Below are 25783 nucleotides of genomic sequence, written 5' to 3'. Positions count from 1 at the left end.
TGTTTCATATTGAATAGGAAATTCTCGAGCTCTTTAGCATCTCTGGCACCTCCATAACAATGCGGCTCGGGTGCCCTCAAGTTTTGTGGCGATGCAATGCAGGTGTTGCTCCCTCCCGCATTTAGTGCCCTTGTGAGTGCTGTCACTCTAGAAGTGAGTTCAGCCACGACTTCGTGCAAATGTTGCATAGAGTCTTTAGTATCGTCCATCAATCGATCGACTAGGGCCTCAACCTTGTCGATTCAGGATTCAGCTTCTTCTTGCAAGCTCTCTACCCCAAGAAGCCTTCGTTGGCCTTGGTAGAGTTCCTCCAAGCTCGCTTCAAGAACATCCAAGTGGGTTTCCGCTACTATGAGTCTCTCTTTATGACTATTCTTCCCGGTTGGTACTCCGAATTGCGCCTCCTCCGCTCGTAAAGAGTAGCCAATTTTTAGCTCATCATGTTTGTTGCCACGATCCTCCAAAGCGGCTTCAATGACATGAGAGCGAGTTTGCACTTGCAGCCCACCTACGGCTATTTGGGGCAAAGGTCCGGCTTGTCCGGCCTTGCTCAATTTGCCACGATGCTTAGCCATGGCGAGATTATGAAGTTGCTTCGCTGCTTGCTCGCTCTGATACCATAATAATATCACAGACTTAGCTAGAATTGCCTAAGTCGTGAGGCACCCTTGTGGTAAAGTCATGAACTTAGCTGAAGTTGCCTAAGTCATGAAGCACCCTTGCGCCAATACCTCAGACTTAGTTGAGATTGCCTAAGTTATGAGACGCCCTTGTGATATATGCGTCTGCAAATGGTTTAGCCTAGTTGCAACCTCGTACAGGTCCCGAAGGACCTATAAAATAGAAAATTGATTAGATTGAAAACGAGCGATAGACAAATCCCGACGTCTCACGGAGAGGGAAGCTTTACAAATAATTCAGCAAGCACCTTGAGTGCAAGAGAGAAAAGAGAGAAAGGAGAAAATAAAGAATTTAGAAGGTAGAAGAATAAACAGTTGCAAGTCCACAAACAACTGCTCACCGAGTACCGGGCGCGAAGGTAAGTTCCCGACAAGTTAACGTGCGAACTTATGAAGATTTTTTAACGCCCGACAATATACCGAAGCCCTATCTAGCCCTGTGCCACCCAAGGGTTTTCAAGGTGCTGAGATGGCTGATGTTTTATATGCAGTTACGACTTGCAAGAAACAAGTCATGAAATGTAAAAACTGAGCTGTTTTAGGCAGTTCAGCCCGACGCGGCGAGCGGTCACATTGCAACATTATAACCTATTCGAACATGTATTTTTACAAGCAAAAACACACAAAACTAAAGCAAAACTTGCTTCCATGTCTCGGTGCAAGCATACAAAAGTGACAAACAGTTCGTTGAACAAAATTATTGCAGGTGCGCGATGAACGTTCATGACAATGTGGACGACCTTACACAATCGGAACTGAACCAAGCCGTACCCCTTCTTAAGCCATAACATAAAGAATCACAATAAGTTTGTTCATCAATGTTTCCGTCAACCATTTTATCACGTTTTATTTTTGTGTCATTATTTTAGTTGATTTTTAATCATCAACGTTCTAGTTAAATATTGTTTGCTCATATTCGATTTTGATTTTGTTTCTTCTTCCAACATAAATATCTTCCTTAAGCTTAAACCTATTGCTTTTGTTTGTATTTTGCTTTTTACCTTTATGAAAGCCCGAAGCAAGTTTCTGTTTTTGTTTCTGAAAACACGAAACAGAAACCCAGGGCATGCACAGATTTAATCTCAGCCGTCGATCCTGCGAATCTCCAAATACAGGGCCAGGATTTGTAACACAGATTATTTATCTATTTATTTATTTATATGTAAAAGTTGCCAGAAATTAAATCTCTTCTTATCCCCATCCCTTCGCCTCGGCCTTCGCTCCACCCAAAAACCTCGAGCCAAAACCCACTCCGTCGCCGTTTTCTCCTCTCTCTGTCTTTCAATCCACAATTGCAACTCCGGGAATGCTCCTCTTCCCTGTCCTGTCACCTTGCGCCACTTTCGATGGCGACGCCAATCGCGCCTCCTCTCTGTCTTCGTAACCCAGGTGGGATTCAAACGCGGAGCTCCATGGAGCTCTGGGAAGCTTGCCATCTCTTACCCCTCGGGCGCCGCCGCGGGGTCGACCACTATTTGCGGTTTGGTTCCCCGGGAAGGTTGCTCCCGCCGTACGTTCTCTCTCTGTCTCACATGCTTTCTGGGTGATTGTTCCTCGAGTACCTTCTTTTATTATATTGTTCTGTGTTCTGCTTTAGTTGGAGTCAATAATTCCGCCTCCTATTCCTTTGACGATTTCTGTGGGACTTACGTTGTGATTGGTTCAAGCATGGTTTTTGTTTCATTTTCAACTAGGTAATTGCTTACATTTGCGACGGTAATTTGTGCTCAGTGAATCCTACTTTGTACCTCATAAATACGTTTGCTGATGTCTCTTATTGATAAACAGTAGGAAAATTTTGTTTTTTCTTTATTTATTGAAATTGCATGTTGCACCGAGGAACTCTCCTGTATATTCTAAGGGAAAGTATTGCTTTGTTTATGGAAAAAAGGGTTTTTCAAAATTGGGTGGCGAATTACTCTCCCTTTTCTTTGATTTTCGCCTGTTTTCGGGCTCTGTGATGTCCACCAGCTTTCACCCATTTATTGCAATAGATGGCCCTTCAAGACTCTCAATGCAGGCTTGCTAGAAGGTTACTCTCCCTGTGAGGTTTAATCCTCATTTTTTGTCAATTTCTAAAGCATTCTTTAATAGTTATAACGTACCCTAAATTCTTCATTTGGATCAAATCATAGATTGATAAATTTCTGCTTAAGTGTCACCTATATTTCCTGGCTGAAAATGGAATTTTTGGTTAATGTCTTGGTTGGCCGCAAGTTGCACCTCAAATTCATGCAGTTCCTCAGCCAAATGCTTTTTAGTTATTTCTTTCTCGGCAGCTGCCTAGCCTAGTCTAAAGTAAGATATATCCAAAAGATACTCAATTTCTTCTTTTAATGTGCTTATTTTTTTCTTTCTTTCTTAATTTCTTTCTGTGTGTCTGGAGCCGAAATATTTCATAGTGAGAAGATGTGATTACTCTTTAGTCTTGCAATGTGCTTAGTTAAAAATTGAGGATGCCATGGAATGGGGGATACTGTTGAGTTGTGGTGTATTCATAAGGACTTTATAGATTTGAGTTTGTGAGAGGGTTTTTGTCATGGTTCCTAAATAGTTCCACGTTTGGAAAACTAGAAAGTGTAGGTTTGGACTTTGGATATAAAACTGAATGGTCTACTGCTAAAAAGTTGGAGCCATGTCAACAGGTTCTGCTCTATACGAATTATTGAGATACTAGGTTACTTTGTTGTTGCCACTAGCATTAAAATCAGTATTAGCACATATGGTCAGAAATCTGCAGTCTCAATAACATTCCCTTTGTGAGTTTTCTTGAGATAACTAGGGTATTTGGGACATTTTCCCCTGAAATTTGTCAACCCTTGATTACATGGAAATTTATTCAAGTATCTCATTTCCTGAGAAGAAAATAATGCCACCCATAAGTGAGAGGTTATGCGACACAGAGACTGCCGAGAAAATATAAATCAAAATGCTTGCTTTAAAGTGGTTTTGCCCTCTCTGTATTCACATGAAAACTTTAATTGCTAGAATTATGATATCTGAAGGTTTTTTGTGCCATCACGATACTCTAGTCTTTAGCTTTGTTGATTTTTGAAGGTATGCAAATTTACATGTACTCATTTTTTACATCTGGATGCACTCTATTTCAAAGTCTGATGCAATTGCCTGTAGAGGCCAAGCATTTCAAACACTTCGTTGTTTTGCAGATATAATTGGCAATGGATGCTACAGCAGAATGAAATGAAGGCCATTTTTTGCCCTGGAATTTCTTCCCATCTTTCAGGAACATTGATCTCCCCGATGGATGGTATTGGTGTTTTTCTTTAAAGTTCTTATGTGGTAAAAAATATACTACAAAATTTACTTTCAGAAACTTTTCACTAAGCTGTTGCATCAATTTTTATACCTCTCTCTGTCTTGTCAGTAACTTTCGTATGCTTCTGCCATGTAATACAAAGCTCTTATGTTATACATTTTTATTAAATTAAGTCTAGTTCGGCAAATTTTCTCATTTGTGGCTCAGCTTCTTTCAGTCAGCCCTGAATATCTTGAAAGGCTAATAATAGCATTTGCCAAAATTTCTAATGGTCAATTTGTAGAGCATTCCTTTCTTCTCTTGTAATCTTCTCCTTGATCCTGCAGTTGGTTTTCACTTTGTTGTTGTTGCTAGTTTAGATGACGAAATGTAGACTAGCAAAGTGACAGTAGCTGGAACAGAACGTCAACTTTTATTACACTTTGATATTATTTTCATAGTAAAAAATCCTCATGTTCTTTTCATAGTACAAACCCCTCGTGTTCTTTTCATTAGTTATAAAACTAATGATTTTTTTCCATTTGTCTTGACATTTCTTATATGATATTTTCCAATCTTCACAACATTTTAATGGTCGAGGACTGGCCTCAAATTATAGCTTTTCAAGGCCATGTATCTTTCAGGTGACTCAGCCATAACATGCAAAGGGGTGCAGAAGGTACTTTGGAGTGTCAAAGCTGATATAGAAGATGGCTATTTGTTATTTATAACAGGCGATCCTGTTTCCCTAGGCTGTTGGGAGCCAGATATGGCTATTCGCTTATCTCGCTGTAGAGGACATGCTAACTTATGGACATCTGAAATAAAGGTAGTCTTATGTGTTCAGTGGCAAGATTTACTTTTTACCCTTCTTCTTTTTATCTTTAGTACTTGTTCACCATAGATAACCTTTGCTAATACTTCACTAAGTTGAGTTTGAGCATGATGAATTGTGAACTTAAGCAATTGTGACTCCTATTTGGTGCTTAGATTGGATTTCGATTTGTTCTCAACTGATTTACCTTCCTGGACTTTTGATTGTTATTATTTGCTGTATAATGCATTAATATTGTAGCAATTGATTATATCTATATGTCTGTTTATCTGAAATATTATGTCAAAAAAGACTTCTCTGTGCATGCAAATTAGTGTTGACTTTATTCTTCAACATGAGATTGGAACTGAAAATATTAAGCAATACTTTATAAAACTTATCATATATGTTAAGTGTTGATTAATGGGTAACTGGAAGATTGGACATTAGGTGGGTGCTTCCACTGTTTTCAATGTTGTTTATTTGCTTCAACTTTAATATTTTTTTTGCTCATTTATGTGAATTTCTATTACCATCCAGTGGGTCCTAGTCCATATTTGAGCACATCTCTACTGTTCCTGTTTCTGTCAGAAGTTCCAAGTTAAAAGCAATGGCTTGTGAATCTCAATTTAACTGTTTTCAAGCACCTCCAAACAAATGTCACTATATTTCTGTTGTCCAAATGCACCAGGAGTTTCTAAACAAATAGCTAACAGAGACGAATTCCCAAAGTACCTGAGAAGTTGTTTTTGGATATTCCTCTTCAAAAGAAAATACCTCCCCCTGCCCCCTCCTCAGGCTTTAACACATTGTTGATTTAATGTTTTCATATTTTCTGCAATTTGGTACTAATAATCTATTTGTGACAGTCATATTTTGACTACTGAAAATATTGAGACATTGTCTAATGACATCTGGTAAAGCAACCTTGACCTTGATATTGAATACTTTGTTGAGTTCTTTCAATATGTTTGGAGAAATAAGTTCTTGTAAGTTCTCAAGCTACCATGTATCTTTAGGTACCTTGTGGGATTCATTTCAAATACAATTATTTCATAAAAGACAAGAAACAGCGTTCTAGGGACCCTGTTTGGAGACTGGGGCCTGAGTTCTCTCTATCCATACCTTCTCGTGGTGGAGAAAATGAAGTGATCGTGGTGAGAGATTGTTGGATGAGGACTAGAATACAAGGACCACCAGTTCCCTCATGGGGATCATGGATGCTGGATGTAGACTTTCCTGACAATCACATCATGCATGAAAGTTATCGAGCTTCCTCTGCAGGTAATTTCACTTGGCGCAACAATTCGTTGCTTGAGACTCCTTTCATGGCACTGAACACTTAAATGCTTCCAGTGGATTGACAGGTGAGCTTGAGATATTGGGAAGTCTTAATGGTGCTTCTTTGCTGGATGAACATTCGTCAGAAGATTGTATGCCTAAAGAAGACCGTAAATTGTTAGATATGGATACCAAAAAGAATTCTGAAGGTTCTGAGGAGAAACTTTCCGAACAAGAACAACCTGTTGAGGAACCATGGCTCCTTCGATCTACTCTTCTATCTTTTAGTGATTCTGGTGAACTTGGTGATGCAATCAGTCAAGAAGAACAACAACCAGAAAAGGGACTGGGAAAGTTGCATGAGATTGAAAAAATGTCACCCAAGGATGATCACAAGCTAGTCCACATCGATGAACCTGCTTCAACAGTAATACTTATAAATTCATCCGGATGCACCATGCAAAGAATTGCTGTATTGGAAGATGATAAGCTTGTTGAGCTACTATTGGAACCGGTGAAAAATAATGTACAGTGTGATAGTATATATTTAGGTGTGCTCACAAAGCTTGTTCCCCATATGGGTGGGGCATTTGTAGATATCGGGATATCTCGGCCTTCCTTTATGGATGTTAAGCGGAATAGAGAACCATTTGTGTATCCTCCATTCCATAATGAGATTGAGAGAGAGTCTGCTAACAATTCTAATAGGCTTGAACCAAAAGTTAATACTGAAAACCATGGGCATGACCAGCCTTCTTATGATGAAGATGATATGTCCGATGAGTTATTAGACGTAGACCATCTTGATGAACATGAAGTAGCAGATGAACTGGATGTCTCTGATGCTAATGAGATGAACATGAATGATGATATAATTGAGTACAATGGTGTAGTTGATTCCGAAGAAAATAGTGAGGAACATGGGATTCACATTGAAGACGAGTATATGGATGATTTCCTCCCACTAGCAACAACAAGCTCAAACAGCTCTGGTCTCCCACTTCTAATACGACAGAGCTTGAGGAATTCTGATGTCATTGGTAAGGACAAAAATAAATGGGGTCATGTTCGTGAAGGAACAAAAGTAATCGTGCAAGTGGTTAAAGAGGGACTAGGGACAAAAGGTCCTGCTCTAACTGCTTATCCTAATCTAAGAAGCAGATTCTGGGTATGTATGTAGTATAATCTAGTTGTATTTTAGTTTTATTTTGTTATTTATCAACTTTGTAAATCTCTTTTTGTTTAGCAACATACCAGCAGCTATGTTTCCTTTCCTTTCTTACATGGTAGGACTGCATAATAACTTGCAATATATTTTTCTGGTAATGCTTGGTTCTCTTACATTTTTTGTACCTCATGATTTCATTCAAAATAGTAATTGCCTTAGGATGCAACTAAAAAACTTGATCCTTGGAGCCACTAGCATATGGTGACAAGGAAAAGATGATCACACTATATGGTTATACTTCACTGCTAATAAACAATAACATGCCTAATTGTTTTTGGTATTATGACCTGTCATATAATTATTCAGTCCATGTTAATATTTGTTCTAGGTTAGGATGATAGGTGGCAAGGTGGCATTACAAACAATAAGTTGGTGTCGCAGAAAATTAAATTATTGAGGTGGGTGTTCAGTGATATTAGAAAAGATTTAATAAAGAATAATTGTGTCCTGAAAGTTATGAGCAGTACTTATTGAGGAGAACCTTCCTCTAATTATGTGGGCAAGGTGAGATGAACTGATTCATAAGATCTGTGCCAAGAAATAAAGTGAAATGAGAGCAATAAGATAGGATGTGACAGATTATTTGCTTGTTGCTTTTTGCAGAATTAAATTGCTGATCAGGACCCATGTACACAATGTTGTTTCTTCTTTTTATTATTGTCATATTATTTAATTCAAATTCTTGCAGTTGTCTGTGGGATGGCATGCCTACAAAATACAAAATGATGCATTGCAGACGTCTTGGAGTACATGTGGCTATGACATATTCAGCATGCATGTTGGCATGTTTGCAAACACTTGAGTGCAAGCATGGTGTATGGTTGTTCATCTCTGATATAAGTTTGTTATTCTGAAGCTATAATAGTCAAGGAGTTCTAATCATTAATTTCTAGGCCCAATAGTTTATAGTATATTTCCTTGAATATTAATGGTTGCATTTAACATTGTAAGGGGAGACGTATAGTTCAGACATTGCCATATATACTGACATCAACAAATCATAAAAGTAAAACTCCCTAATGACTGCAGTGAAATAGAAATTATTCCAATCATGCTTTAAAATATTGGTTCAGTACTACTGATCGATATTTACTAGTTTGACCATGGATAACAATGGACCATACACCTTGCTATCACTTGGTATTATCACTTTGTTGTTTTTAAGTATATTGGATGATATAGGTTGGTAGTTATTGGTCCGATAAATCATCGAAACTAGTAAGAAACTATCATTACATATCAAAATGAGGTCAAGATCAAGATCAAAGTTCTAATGCTTCTTTCGTGTATTAGTAGCTAAATGTTTAGTGAGTGTAATTTTTCAATTTCAATTCCAGTATTTTTACATAAAACCTAATTTATTTACTTGAAAGATGTTATGCCAGATGAACATTTAAGTCTATTGATCCTAGAGATAAGTTTCAGATACAGAGGCAATGTTTGGCTGCATTCATTGATTGCATTGATTCAGTACATAGCTTCAGGTATAAATGTAAATTGAATTGTTGTGTCTCTAGCAAGAGCTCATTGAACCACATGTTTTGCTTCAGTCTCGATAGGCCAGTTTTAAGTTGCTGAACATGTAAGAAAATCTATTTTTTGTTGACAATACAATTGTCAGTCGTGAGGAAGTTGTCTCTGCTTCTTGCAGATATTAATCACTCGATGTGATAGGATAGGAGTCTCAAAGAAGATCACAGGGGCAGAACGTACTCGCTTAAAAGTTATTGCAAAAACATTGCAACCCCCAGGTTTTGGTTTAACAGTACGAACAGTTGCTGCTGGTCATTCTTTGGATGAACTGAAAAAAGATCTTGATGGTTTAATTTCAACATGGAAAGGCATAATTGAACATGCAAAATCTGCAGCTTTAGCTGCTGAAGAGGGTGTAGAAGATGCAGTTCCTGTAATGTTGCACAGGGCTATGGGTCAGACCTTGTCTGTTGTTCAAGACTATTTCAATGAGAAGGTTGCCCAATTTTCTGTTATGTGTATGTTTTTTGAATTATTTTCTCTTTCCCTCTCTTTCTCTCTCTAACAGTTCTGTTGACTTTGAATGTCATAATCTCACTTGTCTACCTGTGACCTTAATCTTCAGGTTAAGAGCATGGCTGTCGATTCTCCTCGAACTTATCATGAGGTATAATATTCACTAAAAGCGAACATTGATTTTGATTTTGCAAGTTTAATCATTCAGATGCATAAAACTAAAACTGTTGCCTTAGTGTATATTTTGCCTTGAAATACAAGTAGCTATTTGTTTTAGACTGCTGGTTAGTGAATTGTGTGATTTTTCACATGGCTAATTCTCATTCAGTAGATAAAAGTTGTTGAAATTCGAGGAAAAATTATTGACCAATGTAGAACTTCTTTTTTTTTGGAACATCAACCACTTGTCACCAGTGCTTTTGATCTTCAGGTTACCAGCTATCTCCAGGAAATTGCACCAGACTTGTGTAACCGGGTTGAGCTCTATGATAAAAGAATTCCTATTTTTGATGAGTACAACATCGAAGAAGAGATCAACAGCATTCTTAGTAAAAGGTAAGTACAAGCAGTCTAATTTTATCTGTCCAAACAGATTTGACTCTCATGGGTTCTGTAGTTCACAGACTTGAGATTGGAGATATTTGATCGAAGACAGTAATTGGCTTACTGTATCAGTTGTAAATAGAGTACATGTACAACATTATTTCTGCATGCATCCTTGCATCTTGATTAGAGTTTTAATATAGGGCATGATCTTGATGCATACTTGCTGTAGTCATTGTCCCTTTGGACATAATGTATGCCTTCAAAACTTTTGCCGGGTTCAAAGTTGGTGATTATTTAGCTAAATCATGAATGGAACAAATTTTTATAAGTATTGGCTATAGAACTCTGTGTTTCTAGTTTGCATTTGACTTGTAAATATCTGCTCACTTAACGAAGAATATGATAAAGTTACTGCCTGGTTGTTCTATCATGGTGAAGCATTGGAATGCGCCAAAAAGATAAAGGCACTTAACGAAGAATAACGAAGAATCTCATGGTGAAGCATTTGAAGGCCTTTTTACCATATTTTGCAAATTCATATTGGTCTAAGGGCAATAACATCAGAATTGATTGGTTGTGATAGGTGAGATTGGAATGCGCCAAAAAGATAATTTTTTAAAAAATAAATCATAAAAATATTTGAAAAATAAAAATAACTTGAGAGAAATATAAATATCATATTGTTAAAAATTACTTTACTCATATATTTCATGAGTTATCTACTTTTATTAAGTCATGAATTAAAATGCAATAAATAAAAAGCTTTTTTAAAATAATTATTACATATTTATTGGAAAAATAAATAGTAATAATATCATATAGATATTTTGATATAGTAAATTATTATTATACACATCATACGAGAGATCCAAAATTTATCCACCTGCATTTTTTGAAGATGCTAAGTGGAAGCAGGATTAGATAATGCAAAGACCATTGAAGATAAACTTCATTCAAAGGGTCCCCGGAAAATTTAAGGGTAAACGTTGATTCCGTTAGTTTCTGCCCCATTAGATTGGTGGATTCTTATGATGCTAATCTGATGATTCCGACATGGTACCTTTGTTGATTGGACGCTGTTCTGTTTGGCTCAAGGGGATATAAATACTTGTGTTGCTGGTTTTCTCCTCTTACAGCATACTTTGGTGGCTTTTTTTCTGTAAGTGCCTGAAATAGTTGCACTATAGTTTAATGCTAATGTTCTGCTTTTCTTGTAGGGTCCCTCTGTCTAATGGAGGTTATCTGGTGATTGAACAGACTGAAGCTTTGGTTTCAGTCGATGTTAATGGGGGCCAGTGCATGCTAGGAGAAGGGACATCTCAGGAGAAAGCTGTTCTAGATGTCAATCTTGCAGCTGTGAAACAAGTATGTTAAATCCAAATCTTTGTCACCACTTTAGTAATCATGTTAAATCATTAATTTGAAAGATTCTTGTGATGCTGAATTCCTGTCCAGTCTCACCCTTCAACTATTTATGACCAGTCTTCACCATGACAACATTGTTGTTTCCATTTTATTTGTAGCAGCACTAAAAATGAAAACTCCTTGATCTAAGTTGCCCAGTGGTTGATCTTAACCATGGCAAATGTTTCATTCATAAAATTGCACTGGATGGGCTGAAAGTCAAGAGCGAGTCTCAAGGACTCTCTTTCCATTTCTTCTTCTCTTGTGTTTGTTTGATGTAAATAGTTAACACAATCAAAATACCAACCTTAATTTAAAGTCTATTTTGCCACGATGGAAGAAGTTGCTAAAACTTAAATCATTTTATTTTGCTGTAGATTGCAAGGGAGCTACGTCTAAGAGATATTGGTGGCATCATTGTGGTCGATTTTATTGATATGGTTGATGAATGTAAGTAAATACCCTTGAGTACCATTTTCTGCACTTCTTATTATGTATCATGATTTTAACATTGGTTGCTCCCCTTGTGAGCAGGGTGACCATGTTTTAAATCAATAGAAATAGCTCTCTGGTTATCCGGGTAAGGCTGTATATATTGATCCTTTCCAAACCTCACATTAGTGGGAGCCTTATGAATGGTTCACCCTCAAAAGGTTGTTTAAATAGGCCTCTGATCTAAATAGCTGAATGTAGAGCTCTATTAGATATTAACATGGTTTTATTGCTTGAGATTTTAAATTGTAGTTATCAAAACAATCCAGCCAAGCCTTGGGTTAACAGTTTTCTAGTTGGACATTGGTAAACTGGGGACATCTTAAGTTCATTATAAGTACTTAAAATACATTAAAATTGATAAATTTGTACTAATAAAAACAAAAAAAATCATAGTGGGGCTATTGAGATCTTAGGCATTACTGAAGCATTAATCACCTATTTAGGAGTTTGTAATCACCTATTTAGGAGTAACAAACAATTCAGGATTATGCTATATTATTTTACAAGTTCTACTCTTACATTAATCACTTAAATAAAATAAAGTTGTTAAAACTGAAGTAGACTGCTGTCAATGCTTAATAAATAAACCAATTTTTCTGTTTCGTATTTAAGAAATTAAGTGTTTCTCAAGAACGATCAAATTTCTTCAAGTAATTATTTATTGTTTATAAATATTCGAATGATGGCCTCTGCTAAAGCAGCACTGTGGAAGCAGCGGTGATTAAAAGACTGAAACCTATCAACATGATTATGAAACGAGGCTGGGTCTTGGATGCATCATCTTATCACCTATTGCTTGGTGGCCCCACACCTCTAGACTTATTATGTATGTCCATAAACTATTTCTTGCAGTCATATGTGATGTAGAAGGCATCAGTTATGTTAGAGGCCACTTGTTCTGGGGATAAATAAACATACAACCCACATAACTTGGCAGTTGGCAAAGAGTATTATTGACAGATCAAAAAGGTACAGTGAGGTGGTCTTGCTCACAGAACTCAATAAAACAGAAGTTTGACATCTCTATGATGATGAGAGGGTAGATGCTGGGGTCACAGTTAATGAGAAGAACAAGGCATGGTATTGAGGGGCATTGAGGCATTTTGGCAATGTTTCCCTTTGGCCTTGTGAAAGTTGAATCATGGGCCTTTTGGTCTTTTAGTTGATATGATAAAATCCGGTCATTCACATGGTATTGGTCATTTTTAATGGTTAATGAAAAACTAGCCATGTTGAATGGTCCAGGCTGGTCTAGAAGTATGATCTGATTATGGAAATGGATTGGAAAGGGGTCTGGTTCATGAATTTGTTAATCACTATTGTTTGACATAAATACTAAAATATTTATTTTGTTAGATCTAATTCCATACGTATCTCTGTAGAGATTGGTGAAACAAACATTAAGTTCTTTTAGATGCCAATGTTCTAAATTAACTGGTTGACCAGAAGGAGAATGTGTGTCCAGAAGATGATAGGGGGAATTATGAGAGAAAAGGGAATATAATACTATAAACAACTTCCTGGAGAGCATAAATCTTTAACCTAACAACAAAGAATGATCCTAAACAATGTATAGCTTGTCCTGACCCTAAAAAAATTCATTTCTGCTTTCTTGCATAGAAAAATCTTTTCTGATTATATAGGTTTCTTCGAGAGTAGGCACTTGTTCTTTGAAGTCTAAATGGTTTTAGAATCTGAAAGTGAAAGGATGTTCTCGAACAATTTATCTATTATTCATCTTTCGATTTCCAACAAGAGGCTCTTGTATAAATTTACCTCTAAGAATCAATGTAGAACAAGGGCTGTTAAAAACTTGTACCTTCTTTATAATGCTCTGGCCTGATGCTTGAACTAAATACAGAAGGTTGTTGTCCAACTGATTAGTAAATTGTGAATTCACTTGCTGTAGATGTTATATCATTTGGATTCTCTTATTAGCTGATTCAAATTTTTTTTCTAACAATAGAGATAAAGCCATATTAAGGAGGATGCTACTGCTTCTTTAAGCCTTCAATTGAGTATTTTTATGCTGCCTGTAACTTGTCAATATAATGGGATCTGGTTACTGACCAATCAGTTCATCATTGTTTTTTAAAAATTAAACATAGTTATGAACATCACCTTTTTCTGTTTCAATTTGTTATCAGGCAAATCCCTCAGCCTCAACCTATCTCACCTATCCGTTGAGCTTGTTTTTATCTTCATATACAAGACTTGACACCAGCAGCCACAAGACCTAATCTAATAATTGGTACATTTTATAAAACTCATACTTATTTCTTACTAGAAAGTTTGATAAGGTTATATATAATAAGGTTCGCAATACCGTACCGTACTGGTATTTCGACCTGGGCTCAGTACCGGTACGGTACGGTGTACCGAACACTGTAGCACTGCTACAGTGCGGATAGGTACCGGGCGGTCCGCGTACCGCTGGCTTGTCGGACCGGTACGTACCGCCCGTACTGGGCGGTATGATTCGGTATGGCAGACACTGATATATAAGAATTATAATGTTATAAGTGAAAGCTTGATGAATCAAACATAGGTTGATGAATTTTTTGTTAATGGTAATGGTATTAGATATTTGTCATTGAAAATGGAAGAAGAGAAAGAAGTAAAAAGCTTACTAGACTAGATGGTGAAGTTTTGAATAGAAAAATATATTTGTTGTTGGTTGATGGTATTAGATATTTGTTACTATGATATTAGATATTTGTTGTTGAAAATGGAAGAAGAAAAAGATACGAAAAAAATTTAGTAGAGCTAGATACAAAAAGAGGTTGTTTGGAATTTAGATGAGGATAATATTAATAGTATTTAGACTATAATGATCAATAGGATTAGAATCTTAATAAAGGAGATTCTTGGATAAATTAAAGATAGAGTCTAGTTCTAAGAGGGTTGTTGGTGGCATGAGAAAGCAGGATTTGTTGTATCGGTACATACCACCCGGTACGAGTGGTACGTACTGGTCCGATAGGATACCGGTATGCGGACTGTCTTCTACTGGGCAGTACCAGTCACTTGACCCGTATTGGGTGATACGGGGTTTGTACCGGGCAGTAACGGTCGAAATCCAACTGTTATCGATTTGTACCAATCGATAACGGTTGGATTTCGACCATTATCGATCAAGGTTTAAGATTGCCATATTTTAAACGATCAATTTGACCATTTGAGGCTTAGAAAAGGGTTTTAAACCCTTTCCTCCCTCTTCTTTCAACTCATTTTATTCTCTCAATATCTTAAACTCTCTTAAACTTTTTTTCACTCACATCTCTCTCTTATTATCATATTTTGTTGGTCATACTTCTTGGAGCAATAGTACGATGATCAATCTTATGATACGGAGTAGCAGATCAGTAGCAAAGTAGAAGTTATGATATTCTTTATACTCTGCACCAATACATGCCACATTCGTCATTTTCTCAGGAGTCGCCTCGGACACGTGGTTCATGACGATCAGACTACGACCATCACCACATTGATGCACCAATGACATATAGTGTATCAGTCAAGGTTCGCAATACCGTACCGTACCGGTATTTCGACTTGAGCTCGGTACCGGTACGGTATGGTGTACCGAGCACTGTAGCACTGCTACAGTGCGGACCGGTACCAGGCGGTCCACGTACCGCTAGCCTGTCGGACCGGTACGTACCGCCCGTACCGGGCGGTACTATTTGGTATGGCAGACACTGGTATCAGTACACTATGTCGTTAGATCAATTTTAAGATTGGATTCAATAAATATATTATATTGATATACAAATACATAGGATTGAGGACCTCAATCCATCACCCTTGAATCCCGTCGATCCTTTTGGTGATAGAACCAGGTATATCAAAGTTTAAGTTGTATAAAAAAAAAATCTAACAATTCAAATAATTTCTTTGTTGATAATTCAATATTAACGAAAAGACGATTCAAAATGTACCACAAAGTTACTCCTCAAAGCCCAAAAAAGATATGTGGCATTATTATTTCTTAATTTACATTATTTTTGCTAAAATTATATTAAATTCATATTTATTTCTAACTTAAAAACCCTAATCTATTTTTTTTTTTCTATTTTCAAGTATTTTTGGAGGTGTTTTTATGATTTTGGACGTACCGTTGATACACCCCTGTGTATCGTCAGTACGCCTTGGTACGTACCGTACCGAGCAGGGCTCGGTATATTGGTATGGACCAAAATTGCAATCTTTGTGAGAAAGTTCAAAAAGTAATTATTAAAGATTAATAAAATTATAAAAATAAGAAAAAAATTAAGAAAATAAAAATCTAAAATAGAGGCTAAGAGAGTTGTTAGTATGATGAGATATAAGACTTATGATAATTTTTATAATAGGTACCAAGGATGGGAAAAAAATAGAGAAATAAAGTGTAAGTATTTAGGTGATTAGATGCATTAAAGATAAAGATGAAAGAATCCTTATTAATGATAGTGAAATTAAGAAAAAATAGAAAAATATTTTTATAAATTATTTAATGAATGTTCCACAATTGACTTGGATTCAAAGATAGATAATAATGATAGATCTAGTAATTATAGATTTGTTCGTAAAATTAGAGCTAGTGAGGTAAAAGAAGTCTTAAAATAGATAAAGAGTGAGAGACCTAATGATAGCTCTATTAAGGTTTGAAAAAATTTAAATGACCAAGGCATAGTTTAGTTAACTAGTTTATTTAGCAAAATTTTGAGATTTAAAAGATGCCTAATAAATAGAAGAAGAGTGGCTAATTTATAAGAATAAGGGTGATATCTAAAATTATTCTAGTTATTGAGGAATTAAAAGCATGAGTCACATTATAAAATTTAAACATTGGAAAAGAGTAATTGAAAGTATGATAAAACTTAAAATAAGTATCTCCTAAAATCAATATGGTTTTATGTCTAGAAGATAAAAATAGAAGCTATTTACTTATTAAGATAATTAATGAAAATGTTTAAGAGAAAAAGAAAGATTTGCTTATGATTTTTATTAATTTAGAGAAGGCCTATGATATAGCTCCTAGAAATTCATTATGATGAGTTTCAAAAATAATGTGTATTCACTAGTTATAATGATGTTATAAAGGGTATACATGATAATGTATCCACTAGTGTTACAATTAAAAGGAGTTTGTCTAGTGAGTTCCTATTAGTATAAGGCTGTATCAAGAATCCATATTAAGTCTTTACTTTTTTACATTGCTTGCTTGGGTAGACCTTGGAGTAATCTTAAGTGATGAGAGTTTAAGTATAATTAATTCTAAACTTGAGTTGGAGACAATCATTTGAAACTAAATGTTTTAGATTAAGTAGGACTAAGACGAAATAAATGAGATGTAATTTTGGTAATATAAGGAATAGACATGAGGATATATAGTTAAGTTAGATACATAAGAAGTTTTATTAAGTTTTAGGATCTTAGATCAATTATTCAACAAGATAAAGCAATTGATGAAAATATTATTCATAGAATAAAAATGGGATGGTTGAAACGCCATGAGGCATCAGGAGTTTATGATCGGGTACCTTTGAGATTAAACGAAAAATTTTACAAATAGTTGTTAGACCAGCAATGCTTTATGGACTCCTTTATTGACTAGTGAAGTCATCGGGCACCTAGATGCTTGCCTAGGTGCCCAGGCGTGGCTCGAGTGCTCGCCTGTTGGGTTCAACGGGCAACTTGTTAGGACTCTAGCTAGGAGAGTCCTAATTGAGAGGGACATTCATGTAAAATCTACCTAAGCCGACCCCTATTAAAGAGGTGAAGAGGTCGGCTAGGAGGTTATTTCTTAGAGAAGAATTAGGAGTTGTAAAGGAATATGAGTCTTGAGTAGGAGTCCTATTAAAAGTTGGTTAGAAGTAGGAGTCTTGAGTAGGAGTCTTATTAGGAGTTAGGGTTTAGAAGCCCTATAAATAGCCATGTATTTCTCCTCTTTTGATAAGCAATAGATGAATCTTTTCTGCAGCCTTTGAGCAGCAACTTGGAGGGAGGAACCCCTATAGAGTTCCAAGTAGGCCGATCCCCTAAAGAGATCAAACCCAAGTTTAGAATCTGGGATAGCTTTACGAAATTTTCATGATAGCTTTGACACTTCCTAACAGTGGAATTCCCTTTGGTTTCATAAAAAAATTCATAATATAAACCACTAATCTTTTACGTCCAATCTACTATACTTAAAAATCTGTGCTGCAGAAAATTTCAGCCGCATATTGTTGCCTTAACCCATCTATTTGCAATCTTTTTTGAATGAAATTTCTTATACACTTCATAGATCATCTTGGCTTCCATCTAAGATTGATCTATTAAGAAATTCATCTCTAAAAACGATTTTGTATTGCTGCAAATTTTCGTCATAACCTGCTGAAATTTCTCGACGAGAATTGTACAATCGCAACTTGCACCAATTTCCTTACTGTTATATTGCCGAAATTTTCTTGATTAAATTAGATATCCTTGCTGTCATATAAACTGTGATTTTGCTATCAATTCCCTCCTCAATTCTCTCAAGTTTTTGGTGGAAATTATGTCGAGAAACCGTTGTTTCTTCGACGACAATTCTATTCTTACAAGACAGCACATACTTGCTGCAACTTCCACTTATTTCTATCAAACCTTTGTTACCATCTACCATAGATCCAAAACTTTCATCTACAGTCCTAAAACTCCACCAAACCACACCCTCAAACTGCACCCAAAATAGCCACAAAACAAGCCTAAACCTTAGCCTACATCCACCAATCTACCAACCCTTTCGACCATCACCTCTCTCAACCAATACATGCCTATAACCCGACAACAAAAGAGAGAGATCTTAACATCACAGATTTGGCGGCATATACTATGGCATCTGAGGAGGTAATCAATGCTAAATTCGAAGTCTTCGAGGTGCGAATGAAGAATAAGATTCGGACGCTCTTTACCGAACTCAGATTGGGCCAACCACTAAGCCCGAAGAAATCACATCAAGGAGAGAGCTTTGACCAATCGCACCAAGCCCAAAGATATGACTTCCAAGAGAGGGGAAGCTCTATGACCGACTCCAACTATCCATGCATGAGAGTGGACTTCCCTAGATGGGAAGAAGGAGACCCGATTGGTTGGATCTCGCGCGCGGAGCGATATTTTCGGTACCATAAAACTGCGGATGCATCTATGGTGAAAATTGCAGCTATACATCTTGAAGGGGATGCTATACAGTGGTTTGACTGGTTTGAACATACTTATGGAGTCCTTTCATGGCGATAATTCAAAGAAGGACTGCTGATCCGCTTTAGACCAACCGATTACGAGAATATTGATGGACAACTAGCAAAGATCCGACAAACCTCTACCATTCAGGACTGCCAAACCAGGTTTGAAAGGTTATCTAATCAAACTCGTGATTGGTCTCAAAAACAACTATTGAGGACCTTCATTGAGGGCTTAAAGTCGGAGATCCGAGGAGAAGTTAAAGCGCGGCAACCGTATACGCTTATGTCAGCCATCTCTTTCGCACGACATCAAGAGGAGCAATTGAGCCATGAAGCTCGGAGGACTAGGGTCGCTCCTCAACCAGCAATATTGAAGCCCTTAGCCCCCCTTACTGTCGACCGAGTCCCTACACCAAAAAGGTTAATAAGAGAAGAGCTTCGGGAGCGATATGTGAAGGGGTTATGTTGGCATTGTGACGAGCCGTGGAGCCGTGAGCATCGCTGTAGTAAAGGGAGACTTCTTATGATTGAACCAATAGAGAAAGAGGTCATTGAACATCCAGAAGAGAGCCTTGAACAAGAAGAAGAAGATGCAGAAGAAGAGCCACAACCGACCGAAGTTACGGTACATACACTAGCTGGCTACTCAAACCCGCAAACGAAAAAAGTTGGAGGCCTTCTCAAATAACAACCGATCACTGTTCTCATCGACACGGGCAGTACTAATACCTTTCTAAATAGTAAGGTTACTATCCAGATGGCCTTACCTATCGAGAATTGCAGCAGGTTTGACGTTAAGGTCACAAATGGATAGATTTTGAAGTATGATCGTAGGCGCCCGCAAGTGAAACTGTTGCTGATCATGAGGCCTTACCAAGAGATAATTGCATATTTCTTCCTTCTCCTTCTTGATGATCATGAGGCCATGCTCAAAATTAAATGGTTGATGACATAGGTGATATTTCTTGGAATTTTATGCAATTAATTATGAAATTTTACAGTAAGGAGAAACAGGTGATACTGAACGGGAAACGTGGGGGCGACGTAACGATGATTTGCACACAACAAAATGAGAAGGTTTTGCATAAAGTATACAGCGGCTTTTTGGTACAACTTGAGCAGCAAACTAAGGGAGAGCCAATAGAATTTGAAGATCTAAAACTACTTCCTTTGCTTGCTGAATTTTTAGATATATTTGACGAACCGCACAACCTACCTCTTACCCGTCAGCATGATCATTATATAATGATTCTTGCAGGCAAATCTCCAGCAAATACTCGGCCATATCAGTATCTACATCTCCAGAAGGATGAAATAGAAAGGATTATAAAAGAGATGCTCGAAACAGGAGTTATTCGGCCAAGTTGCAACCTCTACTCTTCACCGGTGCTACTTGTATGTAAGAAGGACGGAACATGGCGAATATGCGTTGATTACCGAGCTCTCAATGGCATAACCATCAAGAATAAATACCCTATTCCAGTAGTAGATGAATTGTTAGATGAAAGGGAGCACAAATTTTCACAAAGTTGGACCTTCGATCCGGGTATTATCAAATACGAGTGTACGAAGAAGTCATATCGAAAACCGCCTTTCGAACACACAACGGCCGCTACGAATTTTTACTTTCTTCAACAAAAGGTGGAATATCTTGGGCATATCATATCAGAGGAAGGTGTGACGGTGGACCCCTTCAAAATTGAAGCAATGCAAAACTGGCCTACCCCGAGGAACATAAAATTGCTACATGGCTTTCTGGGTTTAACAGGCTACTACCGTAAGTTCATGAAAAACTATAGAAAGATCAGTGTACCACTTACTTTCTTACTGGAAAAAGATGTCTTCCAATGGTTGAATAGAGCCTCCACTGCCTTCGACAAACTTAAGGCAGCCATAACGACGACGCCGGTGCTAGCGCTACCAGATTTCAACCGACCCTTCATCATTGAGGCTGATGCATCTGGAAACAGAATGGGAGACGTTCTTATGCAAGATGGTCGACCACTCATATACATTAGCAAGGCATTGTCTCCCCCCTATCAAAACATGTTAACAAATGATAAGGAGATGCTCGCCATTGTGCACGCAGCAACGAGGTGGAGATCGTACTTGATCAGGCGATGCTTTCAAATCAAGACCGACCATAAAAGTCTAAAATATCTCTTGAAGCAGAAGATATCTTCCCCCCGAGCAACAAAAATGGGTAACAAAGGTTCTTGGATATGATTATGAAATAACTTACAAAAAGGGGAAAGAGAATGTTGTTGCAGATGCGCTTTTACGGCTACCTAAGCAAGCTGAATTTTTAGCCATTTCACTTTCGACTACTGACTTCCTTGAGGATATTAAGATGGAATGACAAGAAGATTCGGAGACTAGTAAGATCATACAAAAATTGGAGGAAGCACCAAGCTCCGTGGCTCACTACAATTGGGACTCAAAAGAATTACACTATAAGGGACACATTGTGCTTGTGACAAATTCTACTTGCATTTTCACGAGTAGATTTTGGACAAAGTTATTCCATATGCAGGATACTAAATTGAAAAGGAGTATGGCATATCACCCACAAACCGATGGCCAGACAGAAGTTGTAAATAGGTGCTTGGAGATAGCCTAAAGCCACCCACCAAGTATGACTACCCAAGGAGAACTCCAGACCCAGCTAAGTGCCATTATTGATCGACGGATCGTGATTCAACGACGACGACTCACTACTGAAGTGCTAATACAGCGGGCGAACCTACTAATAGAAGATGTCACTTGGGAGAACTATGATGACTTGAAGATCAAATTCTCAGAATTCATGAATCGTCAGCCTCGAGGACAAGGCTGATTTGAAGAGGGCGGGTCTGTTAGGACTCTAGCTAGGAGAGTCCTAATTGAGAGGGACATTCATGTAAAATCTATCTAAGCCGACCCCTATTAAAGAGGTGAAGAGGCCGGCTAGAGTTAGGAGGTTGTTTCTTAGAGAAGAATTAGGAGTTGTAAAGGAATAGGAATCTTGAGTAGGAGTCCTATTAAAAGTTGGTTAGAAGTAGGAGTCTTGAGTAGGAGTCCTATTAGGAGTTAGGGTTTAGAAGCCCTATAAATAGTCATGTATTTCTCCTCTTTTGATAAGCAATAGATGAATCTTTTCTGCAGCCTTTGAGCAACAACTTGGAGGGAGGAACCCCCATAGAGTTCCAAGGAGGCCGATCTCCTAAAGAGATCAATCCCAAGTTTAGAATCTGCAAGGGTTCTATCACAACTTCACTTAGGCACAGCCTAGGCATTCGTTTGGACCCAAGCATTGGGTAGGCCAGGTGCCTGCCTAGTTCAACTCAGGTCAAGTTGAGCCTGAGTTGAACCAAAATAGTCCTATATGGTTCGATTGAACTAGTTATTTGATGCAAAAATCCTTCTTTCCCACACACGAACTGTGCCCTAACGTAGAAATCCCTCTTTCCCACTTTCTGCATGGTGGTGGAGTTCCTCCCTTCAGCAAATGACGGCAGCGTCTTCTTCCACTGGTAGCAGTGATGTCTTCCTCTGGCAGTAGTGGCGCAACGGCGTCTTCTTTCCCTCCCTCCTAGTGTATCTCTCTCTTTCTCCTTCGTCACCACCAAAAACCCCCCCACCCCCCACCCCCCCCCCCCCCCCTAAAATCCCGCTTCCCTCCCTATTCACCACTGCCTTCTTGCACGTTCACCACTGCCTTCTTTGTTGTTTTATTTTTATAGGTGTTTCAAGTTTTAGATAAATCAAAGTTGATTATTTCTGTCTAAGTTTGTGAAAACAGCAACTGCCTTCTAGGTTAAGTTGACCTGGGAGCTCTCTAGTGGGGCTTGAGCAGCCCTATTTATATTAATTAACCACAGTTGTTTATTTGTGTTAATTATGTTATATAATTTTTAAATTATAATATTCGGGATCACGTTTCGTATAGGGGAGCGCCTTGGGCATTTTGGGACTGTGGTGCCTTTTGACACCAAGCGTTTTTGAATACACTATTATGGACTGAGTGTTAGGTTGAGTGTCGAATAGTTAAGAAATAATATATAAAAAAATTATATAGTTGAGATGAGAATGTTAACGCCGATGTGTGGAGTTATTAGAAAAGATAAGAAAAGAAATGTTTTTATTTGTGTGCAATTTGGTGTCGGTTTGATAGAGAATAAAATGAAAGAGTATCGTTTAAGGTAGTAAGGACATGTGCTCAGAAACATATAGATATGGTAATTAGACTTGGTGAAATAGTTACTATTAGTGACATGAGGATAGGTAGAGGGAGACTTAAAAAGATTCTAATAGTAATTATAAATAATAATTTAAAATTTTAAAGATATGGCTCTTTATATATCTCAATAATGGCAAAAGATTCATGTAACCGATTCTAAATAGTTGGAACTTTATGAATTTGCTATTGTTTTTGTTGCATCATAATTGCACCTTTTTTTTCTTCATATGCTATGGTTCCTTGTCTCTTTACATTTTGATGTTTTAGCTTCACAATATTTCTTGCATATGATTACTGGAAAATTGAAGTACTTTGTGCCAGTATAATAGAGTACACTAGAATATTTGGATCAGATGTTTCTGTTCAAATATAACCCGTCTTTGTAATAGAACTCCGTTGCTTTGTGACTGAGGGTTTTTATTTCATTTGATTGGTTCATTTTGTTCTCCCTGTTTCATGTTTTTTCAGAAGTTTTGTTTGGCTATCCACCCACATAGTAGTAGATTTTTTTTTGCATTAATGCTTTTTGAGATTGAGAATAATATGTTTTTTGTAAAATTCTTGTTATGTGTTTATTTATTTTCTTTCCAGCAAATAGAAGGCTAGTCTATGAAGAAATGAAGAAGGCAGTTGAAAGGGATCGGTCAACAGTGAGAGTTTCTGAGCTATCTAAGCTTGGATTGATGGAAATCACCAGGAAGAGGGTATGCATTGAGGAGACGGTTACAATATTCTCTGATGAACCACATTAACTGAGAAGTGATGGTTTCATAAGTATAAACTTGTTAAGTAGAATTACAACCAAACACATGCAGCATTACAGATAATCTTTTGTAACAAGATGTAAAGCAAGCTTATTTTTATGTGAACTCTCAAATGATAAATAATTTATGTGACCCAGGATTTCATTAATAATATTGATGAAATTTACTTTTTTATTAATTATGGTAACTGAATTGTATATCCAGTACTTTGATTAGCTAAACATTGTATAAATTATAGCTATGAGTTGGATTCTATATTGTGTAGAATTAATTAGAATAAATTATAGCTAAACATTCTATATCCAGTTCCGTAGATCCTTAATGGTTTTATTTCTTTACATTTGTATAGTTATTAGCCATGATATGAGTCAACAAAAGGTGGTTTTGAAACAGAGGCAACAGCAGTTGTAAATTGTGAGGGTGGCTAGAGTGTTGGTAATGATTTCTGTACAACTTGGATTTCACCAGGAAACATGAATTAATTAATGCATGTTGCAGGTCCGCCCGAGTGTGACATTCATGATCAGTGAACCATGCACTTGCTGTCATGCTACTGGTCGTGTGGAAGCTTTAGAAACATCATTCTCAAAGATTGAACACGAAATATGCCGCTTGCTTGTAAGATAAATCTTTTCATTTCTCTCTGATGTTCTAATGCTTCAACTTCTTGTGCTTCCTTAAGAAATGAAGGATAAAGGTTTTGTGTTGATTCCTTATACCTAAAGGAAAAAACCCAGAAAGAGGATTCCTTCCCAACATCGTACACTTCCGTTGTCCTATATTTACTGTTTATATGTGCTATGTGGTTGAACTATATCATCATATATAATTATTTTAAATTATGAGGTGCTTGCTATCTTTGATTTGCTCCTTCAAAACAAACTACTCTTGGCTGTTCTTTGGTGACTCTCATGTAACCTTTAACTGACTTTCTCCATGTACCTACTCGGCCTCGAAGTTCATCTTCTTTCTTGCAGTCTTTTTTATTACTTATTCTGTGGTCCTTATCTTTCTTTGATGTTTCAGGCTGTCTCTAATCAGAAGCCAGACCCTGATAACGCGAAGTCTTGGCCACGGTTTGTGCTAAGGGTGGACCGTTACATGTGCAACTACTTAACATCAGGAAAGCGAACAAAGCTTGCAGTCTTAAGCAGTTGTCTAAAAGTGTGGATTTTATTGAAGGTATACAATGACAGTCATTTCATCCAAGTCAAGATTTATGGTTATGCGGAAATCGTAGTTTTTCTCTAGTAACCAATGGCTGTTGAGTCACTCGTAAGCGCTCTTGCTTCTCCTAAGAATGCTAGAGAATTCGTGGAACAAAAGGTTATATAATCATTGTAGATGGTGGTATAGCAAGCATGATCAATGAGTTGTAATATCACTTGCAGGTGGCCAGAGGATTTCCTCGAGGAACATTTGAGGTGAAACCATTTGCAGATGACAAGGCAAGTGAAGCGAAGCAAGTTGCTATTTCCAGATTGCGGCCTGCAGAAGCTGCTGCTTATATTTCAAGCACCAAGCTCACTCTTTTCCCTGTCAAGAAATGGAAGAGTCGAAAAAAATGAAGGCGCTTTCGATGAGCTATCTCCACTCCCTGAATCAACCATTTGAAAATTTTCTTGTGTAATCGTGGGATTTGAAATCATGGCATATGGAGCTTTATTCTTCACATTTGATAACATAAAGAGGTCATTTATGTGAGCTTTATGTTGGTTATAATAATGAAATTTCTCGAACATTACAATGCTCTTTGTTCTTTGTTAATGATATTAAGGGCAGCTTTACCGCCGCACGTGTCTAATAAGCTATCAAAATTTAATTATTTTTAGTCGAAGGTTTAGATTTTTTGAGAGAACTTTTCATGGCCACAGCATGCGCTAAGGTCACCAGGAAGCCTACACGCCCCTCAGCTGA

General features: G+C 37.3%; 1 protein-coding gene across 4 annotated transcripts; it reads left to right on the top strand.

Annotated features, from left to right (window-relative positions):
* The first annotated feature begins 1876 nt into the window (after window positions 1–1876).
* On the top strand, window positions 1877–25607 carry LOC135581622 (ribonuclease E/G-like protein, chloroplastic). 4 transcript variants are annotated; one of them, XR_010485196.1, is made up of 15 exons: window positions 1882–2223; window positions 3848–3948; window positions 4581–4765; window positions 5770–6034; window positions 6118–7199; window positions 8911–9228; window positions 9358–9399; window positions 9679–9803; window positions 11012–11159; window positions 11576–11648; window positions 11733–11778; window positions 23694–23806; window positions 24365–24484; window positions 24893–25048; window positions 25258–25424. XR_010485196.1 is itself a non-coding variant. In XM_065099387.1 (14 exons), exons 1-14 carry the CDS (start codon window positions 2027–2029, stop codon window positions 25432–25434), a joined length of 3102 nt encoding a protein of 1033 aa, XP_064955459.1. In that variant the 5' UTR covers window positions 1877–2026; the 3' UTR covers window positions 25435–25607. The 4 variants fall into 4 exon arrangements, 3 of the variants coding, with proteins under 3 accessions (XP_064955459.1, XP_064955458.1, XP_064955460.1); XM_065099387.1 differs by lacking the exon at window positions 11733–11778 and having other exon boundaries at window positions 1877–2223; window positions 25258–25607; XM_065099386.1 differs by lacking the exon at window positions 11733–11778 and having other exon boundaries at window positions 1882–2190; window positions 25258–25607.
* Window positions 25608–25783: the final 176 nt, after the last annotated feature.

This window comes from Musa acuminata, chromosome BXJ2-3 (genome assembly GCF_036884655.1).
Source record: "Musa acuminata AAA Group cultivar baxijiao chromosome BXJ2-3, Cavendish_Baxijiao_AAA, whole genome shotgun sequence".
NCBI classification, from domain to species: domain Eukaryota; kingdom Viridiplantae; phylum Streptophyta; class Magnoliopsida; order Zingiberales; family Musaceae; genus Musa; species Musa acuminata.
This window is presented reverse-complemented; position numbering and strand designations above follow the sequence as displayed.

Bases quoted from the DNA above. Each gene is read 5' to 3' on its own strand.
- LOC135581622 (XM_065099387.1), top strand. From the start codon at position 2,027: ATGGCGACGCCAATCGCGCCTCCTCTCTGTCTTCGTAACCCAGGTGGG. The intron at 2,224-3,847 runs GTGATTGTTCCT...GTTGTTTTGCAG, and splicing joins CTGTCTCACATGCTTTCTGG to ATATAATTGGCAATGGATGC. The intron at 3,949-4,580 runs GTATTGGTGTTT...TGTATCTTTCAG, and splicing joins ATTGATCTCCCCGATGGATG to GTGACTCAGCCATAACATGC.